We start from the raw sequence: 10455 nt of genomic DNA on the forward strand, positions 1-10455 counted from the left end.
TTTACAGTTCTTTTGATCCTAGGCAACGCGCCTGCCCGCCCAGAACCCCTTGAGTTCAACACCGAAGGTGCTGCAGTGCTGAAGTGGTCTGCTTGCCCCCAGACACAATGTCTCTATTCAGTCTCTAGGTCAGGGGGCCATAGGACCTTTAAGGCTCATTACACACGACACTATATGGAAAGGATCATCAACGCTATGGAAGAGAACCCTGATACAGAGAACGTCGTGAAAGTCTGAGAGTCTGGGAGGATCATAATATTGAGGATGCCATCGTTGTTATTAAAAAAAAAAAAAAAAAGCCGTGAGAGCCGCCAAGCCCAAAACAATACATTCCTGCTGGAGAAAACTGTCCAGATGCCGCGCATGACTTCACAGGATTTACGACGGACTCAATGAAGGAAATCATGGGGGCTTCCCCGGTGGCGCAGGGGTTAAGAATCCGCCGGCCAGTGCAGGGGACGCGGGTTCGAGCCCTGGTCCGGGAAGATCCCACATGCCGCGGAGCCACTAAGCCCACGTGCCACAACGACTGAGCCTGCGCTCTAGAGCCCACGTGCCACAACTACTGAGCCCACACGGCACAACTACTGAAGCCCGCACGCCTGGAGCCCGTGCTCCGCAACAAGAAGCCGCTGCAATGAGAAGGCCACGCACCGCAACTAGAGAAACCCCGCGCACAGCAACAGAGACCCAACACAGCCAAAAATAAATAAATAAATAAATAAAAATCAAGGAAGTCATGAAAGAGATTGTGGGTTTGGCAAATAAAGTGGGGGGGGGTGGTGAAAGGTTCTGAGATACGGGTCTTCAAGAAATTCAAGGACTGGGACTTCCCTGGTGGTCCAGTGGTTAGGGCTCCGAGCTTCCACTGCAAGGGGCCTGGGTTCGACCCCTGGTTGGGGAGCTAAGATTCCACAAGCCACGTGGCACAGTCTAAAAAAAAAAAAAAAATTCAAGGGCTACTAGGCAGCACACCAGAGGAACCCACGGAAGACGACCTGATGGAGACAGATGAGGGCTCCCGAGCCAGAGGCAGACGATGAGACAGGCACAGAAGAAGCAGCGCCAGGAAACAAACTGACATCAGACAGCCTGGCAGAATGGTTCCAATGAGTCAAGAAGACTTTTGACTTGTTTTACAATATGGATCCTTCCATGATACGGGTAGTGAAGCTAAAGCAAACGGTGGAAGGATTGGTAGTACACAGAAACACTTTAGAGAAATGAGAAAGCAAAGAAGTCGGGCAGAGATTATGATGTATTCCTGCCAAGTTCACCGAGTGCACCGGCCTCCCCTGCTTCCACCCCCCCCACCCCCGCCTCTGCCGCCTGAGACAGCAAGACCTACCCCTCCTCTTCCTCCTCCTCCTTTCTCAGCGTGAGGACGAGGAGGATGAAGACCTTTGTGGCGACCCACCTCCACCTAACGAACAGTGAACGATCATCATGCTGCGGCTAAGAGACCTCTCTGTCATGTGTCTCGATGCGAAAATCTAACAGCTGTACACCGTGTAAAAGACTTATATTGAAGTGGACAGTCCATCCTCACACAGGCATAAGCTGAGTGACACTAAGTATAAAATTAACAATGTAGTTTTGTTTTATAACTTTGCTTTCAAAGAATTAGGTACAGTCTCCCTCCCTCCCTGACTCGTAATTGGAGAAACTGTGTAACAGTCTACTATCATAGGTTTTTTTTTTAATGTAACAATGTTCCCAATACTGTATTATGAATATGACTGCAATACTATATGCCATAAAATTTTTATGACGATCCATCCATTAGTGTATAGGCTGGGCTACCTGGAAGTGATCGTATCGATCACCCGAGGCAACCATAACGCAATCATGTTGCTGCCGCTTCATTCAATGCACATATCATTGTACCTGTAAATAAATGTGAATTTCTTTTTCACATTATCTTTTCATTATTGTCTAGTATTAGTTATATATGTAACATCTACAGCCTTTCGTATCGTCTACGATAATAATGACGTAGGTACTGACAGACTATTCATCTTGGAAACAGATGAAAACTCATGATGTTGATAAATACAGTACAGTATTATAGTACTATAAATATTTTCTTTTTTATGATTTTCTTTTTTTTTTTTTTTTTTTTGGCCCACCACGCAGCTTGCAGGATCTTACTTACCCAATCAGGGATCAAACCTGGGCCCCCAGCACAGAGTCCTAACCACTGGACCGCCAGGGAATTCCCTATGATTTTTTAAAGTTTTTTACTGAATTTGTTACAATACTGCTTGTTTTACGTTTTTGGTTTTTTGGCTGCGAGGCATGTGGGATCTCAGCTCCCCGACCAGGGATCGAACCTGCACCCCCTGCACTGGAAGGCAAAGTCTTAACCACTGGACCACCAGGGAAGTCCCCCTATGATTTGCTTAATTTTCTTTTCTGTAGCTTACATAATTGAAAGAATACAGTATCTGACATGTAACATACAAGATATGTGTCATCGACCGTTCATGTTATGGGTGAATCTTCCACTCAACAGGAGCTATAAGTAATTACGCCTGGGGGGGAGGGCAAAGGTTATATGCGGATTTCCGACTGCGTGGGGGTCGGTGTCCCTTGACACGGGTCAAACGTACGCTGATGTTGTCGGGGTCAGGATTCTCACTGCAGGGACAGGACATGCAGACGTGGAATGAGGGAGGCAAACAGACGCCCACAGAGATGGGGTGGAACTGGAGGTGTCAGCAAGGTGCTGTGACCTCTCACACCTGTGCACATGCATAAGCGTGTGCCCACGTGCAGGCGCGCCTGTCCTCCCTCTCTCCGCAGAAAGGGCCTAGAAACACGGGCATCCTGATAGCAACGAGCACACTTTGCACCCAGATCTCGGTCACTGAAACCACTCCCTGCCAAAAGGAGCCCGGGCCCTCCAAACGGCCGACTCCAGGGTGGAGACAGAGAGGCCCGAGGAGCCTGCGTGGGACTCCTTGTGCCAGGAAGCAGGGAAGTGCTCAAAACCTTAACGACGGGGCACGCAGCCGGGACAGCACGGCTTGACAGGCCCCCCGGGTGAATCTGCAGTTTGAAAACGAAGGCAACCGACAGGGCAGCTCACGGCCCAACGAGGTCCGGCAGCAGTCCACGCGTGCAGGCTGACGACCGGGGGCCACATGTAAACATGGAGAACTGCCGATGACAGATAAGTAACAAACGCTCACGAGAAACAGGCAACGGGGGAAGGTGGGAGCCTGCTGAGTGGCGGGCGGCCACAGCAGGAATCACCAGTGGGCGCTGTGTCGGGGAGGTTTGGGGAGGGGCCCGCACAGACTGCTTGTCAGCTTCGGTGGAAAAAACAGTAACTAAAGGTCAGGAAGCTCCACCTCCTTCCGAAGCACCGAGGCACTCGGGCTGGAGGCCAGGTGTAGGTAACTCCCTCTGGAATGGCTCAGGAAAGACTGCCTGTCTCTACGCACACGTGTGTAGCGTGTGCGTGCATGTGCACAGTGTGTGTGCACGCGGGCAAAGCACACTCAGTTCCCTGCACCGTCTTCAGTGCCTGGTGAAGTCAGACACGTGTCAGGAACTCAGTAAACACTGTTCAGCAAAGTGGGAAAGTGCCCAAATCACTTAAACAAAACCCAGGTGGAGGCAGTCTCTGGAAGCATCACCTGAGATCAACAATAAGAAGACATTTACAATTTGATTCTCACTCTTTTTGAACGCGTTTATCTCCTAAAGCCTCATCTGAAATGGAAACGGCTGCCTGTGACCACAAAGGAGGCCCCGCCCAGAGGACTAGGTGCTGGTGGGGACGAGTCCAGCACGTGCTGAGTTTCTGGGGTTATGCAGCCCCAGGGGGACGCCCTTTCAGGGGCCGAGAGGCCACAGCCTGCGGCCCACAAGCAGCTCCGCTGGCAAGATACACATCCCGCTGCCGTGAACAGCACTCGGTCTGCACGGTAAACAGCACCCCACCCACCGTCTCCCTGGCAGGGGTGCCAGGCCCCTCGTTCTCACAAGCGGTGGGCGGCGTGGACGGGGGTGTCCCGGCTGTGGCTGTGGGCACGCCCCCGTGAGGGCACGCCCCCGTGAGGGCACGCCCCCGTGAGGGCACGCCCCCGTGAGGGCACGCCCCCGTGAGGGCACGCGGGGGCACACCCGTGGTCCTCTGCGCGTTTCCCGACTCGTCCCGTCTGTCGGAATGCCCGACGTTCCTGGAGGGCCTCTGGCTCCCCCTCCTCAGGAAGGCCCGAGAAGTCTCTCCAGAAGCACCAGCTTGGTCTGCAGGTTCACGTCAAAGGGGGGCAGCCTGCTCAGGTTCAGGCTCAGCCCGGTTGTGCCTGGGACGCTGGCCAGCACCCGGTGCGTGTCCCGGTAGGGGGCCAGCTGCCCGGGGGCGGCCTCCGCGAGGAGGTGCGTGTAGGCCAGCATGTGCTCGGAGCCGGGCTGCACGTCCTCTCTCTTCTCGTACCTGCAAACGAGAGCAAGGCTGTGCACCGCGGGGTCCGTGGCGGCCCCGGGAGCCCGTGCGCGAGACGAGGACGTACCTCCAGGCACTGTTGACTTCCAAAAACCGGGACACACCTGTCTGGGCAGCGGCCACGTCGATGTGCACAACGACATCTGCGGAAACCGCGGCTGCTCAGTTAGCGCTGCGAATCCGGCACCTCTGGCCAGAGCCGCAGCCGGTAGCGGGGGGCCAAGTGCCTACCTGTGCGGGGGGGCACCAGCTCGTGCAGCCTCTGCATCGCCACGCCGCCAGGGTAGTTGAAGTGGGACACGTACAAGCCTGTGGCCGAGTATGTGGCGTTCACCACGAGGTGTCCTATCACGAGGAGGGACCCCACTTTATACAGCCAGGACTTCTTATAATTATTCAGCCTGTAAAAGAGCAGTGCACCTTGCGGAAAGGCAACGGCAGCAGCAGAGCAGAAACTATCGTTAGAAGCCCGCTGCCTGCTGTCGCTGCGCGAGAGTTACCAGCAAGCAGGCAGACGTCACACTGTCTCTCTGAAACTCCACCCAGACGCCAATTTAAAACGTGTATTGCATTTCCAAGCATCCCACGTCATTACTTGGGGCAGAGCGTAGCCTCCGGGCCAAATACCGCGCTGCCAGTGTGTAAGTGAAGCGGACGGGATAAGGCCGCTGTCACAGTGCGCGGGCAGGACCGCAAAGCCCACGGAGCGAGGCACTCGCCATCTGTCCTTCACAGGCCGGTTGCTGGCCCTGTAGACTCGGGCTGGACCCTTGACCAAAGCCTGGCCAGGCGCCCCGTTAAACACGCTGGTTTACCCCAAGCACCTTCCCCTTCGTGAACCGGTAAAGCGCCCCCAGGGGAGCCCAGGCAGCAGCGTCTCGGTGGCGGCACTCACACACAGGCGCAGCCCCTGGCGGCCACCACATTGAGCAGGGGGAAGGCATAGATGATGAAGCGCAGCTCCTTGTGCGGGAGAAGCGAGTACAGAGCCACGAAGCCCAGCGCTGGCAGGAGCAGCGCCAGGGCCCTTCTGTCCACGGCGCCCAGGGGCACAAAGAGCAGGCTGCAGCCCAGGCCGCGAGGCAGGGCCGAGTAGAAGTACCAGAGCAGCGGCGAGGTCTGCGGCAGGAGGGTTAAGGAGGCCACGCGCCAGCCACAGCTGCCCGTCCCCGGGCCGAGCTCAGGCGGGAGCCAGGAGCGTGCGGGAGATACAGCCCTGATGGCGCCCCTGCCTGCAACACCTGGGACCCTCGCGCCTCGGGCCACGGCGTGAGCCCTTCACACACGGACAGAGGCTAGGACTCGGGTGTCGGTGCCAGAGCCAGGCCGCGGGTGGCGGGTGGGGCTGCGCAGGGTTCTTTAACTTTTCCCTCCATTTTTCACCGTAAAAACAGATTGTCCCAGAGTGATGGGCCCACTCGGGACTCAGTATTCTATTTGCGTGTGTTTAACTACTCCAGAATAAAACGTGAAAAGAAAGCAGATCGTCACGAGGACAAAGGAGACGCCTCGGCTACAGACACCGACCGGGTGGCGGCCACTGGACCAGGGGAGGCCCAGACTGCAGGGAAGAAGGCACCAGTGCTGGCACTGCAGCAGCCGCCATGCTCCATCAGGTGCGGACACAGGAGGAGAGTGGCTCATCGCGCAGCCCCGCCCCGTGGGCCACTGCAGACACTGGAAGGATACACCCCAGTTGGAACTTTTGTTCAGGACGGTGTTGTACCAGAGCACCTTTCCTTCCGGCCACACGAGGTAGCGCCAAAAATAGGAGTCCACGGCCACCGTCAGTCCTAAGTAAAGAAGACCTCAGCAAAGAGCACGGCCACCTGGGAAGCTCGGATCTCGACGCCGCTGGCTGAACGGCAGCCGCGGAGTCCTGGTCACAGGTGGATGTTCCCGAGACACAGCCCCGTCAGCACAGAAACCAGGAGCCACCAGCAGCTTCACGTAAAGGAGCTGAGGCGTCGGGACCTACCCCCCGAACAAGCCTCTTCACGCAGGTCCCTCGTGGCCGCCCGGCCTGGCTGAGACACACGAGGAGAAGAGCCCCTGATGCAGGCCCCGGGCAGCAGGGGGTGGGGGCCCTCGTGGGGGACCCTCGGGCAGAGCAGCCAGGGACCTGCACCGAGACGTTTTAACACCACTGAAGGTGAAGGTAATTTCATTTAACGAAAAGCAAAAATAAGAAAACCTCCCGAGTTTCGTCTCCATAAAACAAGACAAAGAAAGCACAGGCCCCAGACAGCACGGCCACGGTGACCCGACTCACCTAGGCAGAGGACCCCAGCCGGCACGGCGCAGCGCAGGGCCCTGGCCGCCGAGACCTTCCGCAGGCAGAGCGGCGCCAGCAGCGCCAGGCCCAGGAGCAGGCTCAGCTCGGCTCTGAAGACCAGGATGGCGAAGGCCGAGAGCCGGATGAAGCGCGTCCACCTCTGCTGCAGCCAGGCTGCGAGCGCTGGCAGGACTGCAAGGCACAGGCCAAAGGCAGGCCGCTCGCTCTTTCCTCAGGAAAGCCGCACAGAACCCTCCAGAAGACAGCCAGCACCTCTCAGAGCCAGACCCGCCAACGCGGGCCCGAGGCTGCACCGCGACAGCCCCCCGCCTGGCCCGCGTCCTGCGCTGTGACACAGCCCGAGCCACTTCCGCAGGCCAGACGGCCCCAGACGCCGGCGTCCACGCGGCTTCCCGCCTCCTCCGCAGCCTCGCACCCGCACAACCAGCGCCAACCTCGGCCGCCTCCTCCCCTTCCCCTGCCGGCTGCCTCTCCCGCCCGGTCCCTCCGAGGTCCCTGCTCCCCGCCTTCGGCCTCCCGAGGCTCCCAGAGCGTCCCCACCGGCCCCGCACGTGGCTTGCTCTCCTCCCAGCTCCGCAGACCAGCTCCAGCTCCGGTCCTGCTCAAGAGAAGCCGAGCCCCGGAAGCCGGGCCTCAGTCCAGCACCGAGGACAGGGCCCTGCTCCCCTCGCAGGGTTTCTGAGACGCCTGGTGGGGAGCAGCTTTCGACGGGCAGACACCTCGGAGGGACCCCCGGGCAGGCCAGCCGGGCGGCTACATACCCACAGTCAGGGCCAGCACGTTGGGGAGAGTCCGCGTGCAGTAGAACATCAGGTGGAACTGCGAGGCCGTCACGCAGCAGAACAGGGTGGCCACCGTGGCCCCAAACTGCCGCCTCACTTCTTTTTGTAAAGTCCAGAGTCCAAAGATGACGCCAAGTCCAAGGACGGCCCTGACTGAACAGAGAGGGCGCCGTGTGTGACAGCAGCGGGGCGGGGCCCTTAGCGACCACGGGGTCTGGGGTCTGGAAATGGCCCTGAGGGAGGGGAGCTGCCTTCGGTACTAAAAACGGGCTGGGTGTACACGGCAGAATAGTACTCAGCCATAGCGAAGGAAACCGTGCCACTGCAGCAGCACGGAGGAACCTAGAGGTGATCGAACTAAGTGAAGTCAGTCAGACAGAGAAGGACAAGTATCACGTGGTATCACTTATGTGTGGAATCTAAAACACGACACAAATGAATCTATATACAAAACAGAAACAGACTCACAGCCACAGAGAATAAACTTATGGTTACCAAAAAGGAAGGAGGAGAGGGATAAGTTAGGAGTTTGGGATCAACAGATACACACTACTGGATATAAAATAGATAATTAACAAAGATACACTGTATAACACACTGAACTATATTCAGTACCTTATAATAACCTATAATGAAAAGAATCTGAAAAATATACATATAACTGAATCACTTTGCTGTACATCTGATACAATGCCATACTGTGAACCAACTACACTTCAGCTATAAAAAATAGACACGTAAAACGAATGAAACTAAAATACGCTAATTTAAAGCGACAGTATATTTTTCACTGAAACTAGCCTTAGGCGAATTTGTTCATTTTGTGTTTCACTCGCTATTAACTGAATTCTTTTAATTTTGAGTGTGGTGGGCCACATTTCTCGTCCTGTCACATCGTTTCTTGAACACCTTTGAAACTGTCAAAAAAAAATGGGCTGGCCGTGGAAGACGGACAGCCTCGACTCTGGCCCCCCCGATCCTGAAGCCGCACTGTGCCTGGCGGCCCCGAGGCAGGGGCCTGCGGCACTCAGCCGCTGGGCAGGGCAGGAGTATCAGGGCGACAGCCCGGCACTGACCCCAGCGGCCCCGCCACCTGGCCGATACCTCCAGGGCCACGTTTACCAAGGAGCTGATGCTCAGACGTGGCCCCCAAGTCTCCCGTCCAAGGCTTCCTGGCCCCCCCACGTGACCACAACAGCCTAGAGCGAGGGTGGATTTCCGTTTCCTCATCTGCCCTCTCAAGAAGCAGAACTGCTTCTTCCCCAGGAAAGTGCAATTTTTAAAGCTCTCCATACAGGCCGGACCAACCAGCCGTGAGATGCGTTTGACTCAGCCGGGCAACGTGCTGCTTCTCTCGGGGGTGGGGCTCGGCCCCCACTGCAGTCACGCGGGCACAGCCCGGCGGGGCTGACGCTGTGCCCGCTCTGAGTCCCCCTGCCGAGCGGCCGAGATTCCAACAGGTGGACCCTCCTGCACAAGGGACCCTCGCCCTGGGTGACTGAGACCCCGTGACAACACTGCAGTTCTCCACCCCGTCCCCATTTGAAGACCCCCTTACCTACTAGCTGAGAATAAAACTTGGGCGTTTCCAAGAGCGAAAGCACGCAAACGGCGGGGCTGGAGAGGGCCGCGATCGCCAGCGGCCCGAGGAACGTCCTGGGAACCACGCCAGGGAACTCGAGGTGGTCAAACTGCAGCGAGAAGGGCAGGTCAGCAGAGGCCCCGGGAAGCGGGGGTCGATGCACGGCTTGGGCGGGAACTCACCTTCTCCACATCCAGCCGGTGGTAGAGCAGGTCGTGCACGGCCTGCAGGTTGAAGCTCTCCTCCACCTTGGTGTAGGGGCACGCGAGCAGGTGGACGGCGGCTACCACCAGCAGCAGCCCCAGGAGCCGGCGCTGCGTGCCCAGGCCCGACGGCCTCTTCCCGGGCATTCTGCACGTCGGCCTCACGGACCTTCATCCACCGTCGGCACCGCCACTCGAATCGTTTTGAGAGAATGGAGACGCAGGTCCCCAAGCTTCAAAACGCACGCTCGCGTTAACACCTGGGCAAAGTGTTTGCAGGGTAACGGGAATCCTCTGAACTGCTGCGGCTTCTGTAATCTGAAAACACATCAAAATAGAACGTTGAAAGAAAAATCATGCTAGAGAGACTTTCGTACTTTGACCAGCCTTCTTACGCTTTAAGCTGTGCGAATCCTTTTCCAGGAAGAAAGACCTGAGTTGCAGAACCCGAGTTTAGTCCCCTGTGCAGCGGGCCCTGGGCCAGCCCGGTGCTGGACAGCAGCCGGACGACCCCGTGCTCGAGAAGCTGAAATCTGGCCGGAGAGTTAGGAACAAGCTGGGCTCGGCCCGCACGGTACTGGCCGAGGGAGATGGGCCGGGAGGCTGTGAACTGGGAGGGCGGGAGGGGTGCGCCTGGAGAACTGCAGAGGGACAGCCACGAGAGGACAGGAGGTGAGGTGCAGGGCTCGGGGTGCCAGCGAGGCCCTGCACCCCAGGGATGGTGAGACAGGGCCGTGGACCCCCACCCGCTGTGTGCTGAACTTCAGCCCCCGAGCCTCTTGGAGCCCCGGGAGCACCACGCTGGTCGCGAGCACAGACACGTGGATGGCAGAAAGCAAGAGTGTGTCCCTGGGGGGTGGGGACGCAGACGGTGTGCCTGCAACGGACCAGCCAAACACCGACAGGACCCTGCGGGGCACCCCACGGCACGAAGCTTCCTGAGAAAACCATGGAAGTGTCTGGGGCAGTTCCTACTCGTGGAAGACCTCCATCTTTCAATCTGGCGAGGGAAGGAAGATGGCAAACTCTTCCTGTTTCTGGCTTGTCTGAAAACAGGTTTGCTTTTATTTGATCAAAACCAGAAGGGCAGGGCTTCCCTGGTGGCGCAGTGGTTGGGAGTCCGCCTGCCGATGCAG

At 57.5% G+C, this 10455-nt stretch overlaps 1 protein-coding gene across 5 annotated transcripts in view; it reads right to left on the reverse strand.

Annotated features, from left to right (window-relative positions):
• Nucleotides 1-1425: 1425 nt before the first annotated feature.
• Nucleotides 1426-10455, reverse strand: part of ALG12 (ALG12 alpha-1,6-mannosyltransferase) — a 23757-nt gene continuing 14727 nt past the window's right edge. For all 5 annotated transcript variants that reach the window (XM_055085353.1, XM_024127469.3, XM_028490813.2 and 2 more), the window contains 9 exons: nucleotides 9299-9637; nucleotides 9093-9225; nucleotides 7514-7687; nucleotides 6729-6923; nucleotides 6146-6249; nucleotides 5352-5575; nucleotides 4688-4857; nucleotides 4524-4599; nucleotides 1426-4447 (listed from right to left, as the gene is read on the reverse strand). In XM_055085353.1, the coding sequence (XP_054941328.1) occupies nucleotides 4216-4447; nucleotides 4524-4599; nucleotides 4688-4857; nucleotides 5352-5575; nucleotides 6146-6249; nucleotides 6729-6923; nucleotides 7514-7687; nucleotides 9093-9225; nucleotides 9299-9466 (1476 nt within the window). In that variant the 5' untranslated portion in view covers nucleotides 9467-9637 and the 3' untranslated portion in view covers nucleotides 1426-4215. The remainder of the gene's footprint in view (nucleotides 4448-4523; nucleotides 4600-4687; nucleotides 4858-5351; nucleotides 5576-6145; nucleotides 6250-6728; nucleotides 6924-7513; nucleotides 7688-9092; nucleotides 9226-9298; nucleotides 9638-10455) is intronic.

This window comes from Physeter macrocephalus, chromosome 6, assembly GCF_002837175.3.
Source record: "Physeter macrocephalus isolate SW-GA chromosome 6, ASM283717v5, whole genome shotgun sequence".
Taxonomy (NCBI): domain Eukaryota; kingdom Metazoa; phylum Chordata; class Mammalia; order Artiodactyla; family Physeteridae; genus Physeter; species Physeter macrocephalus.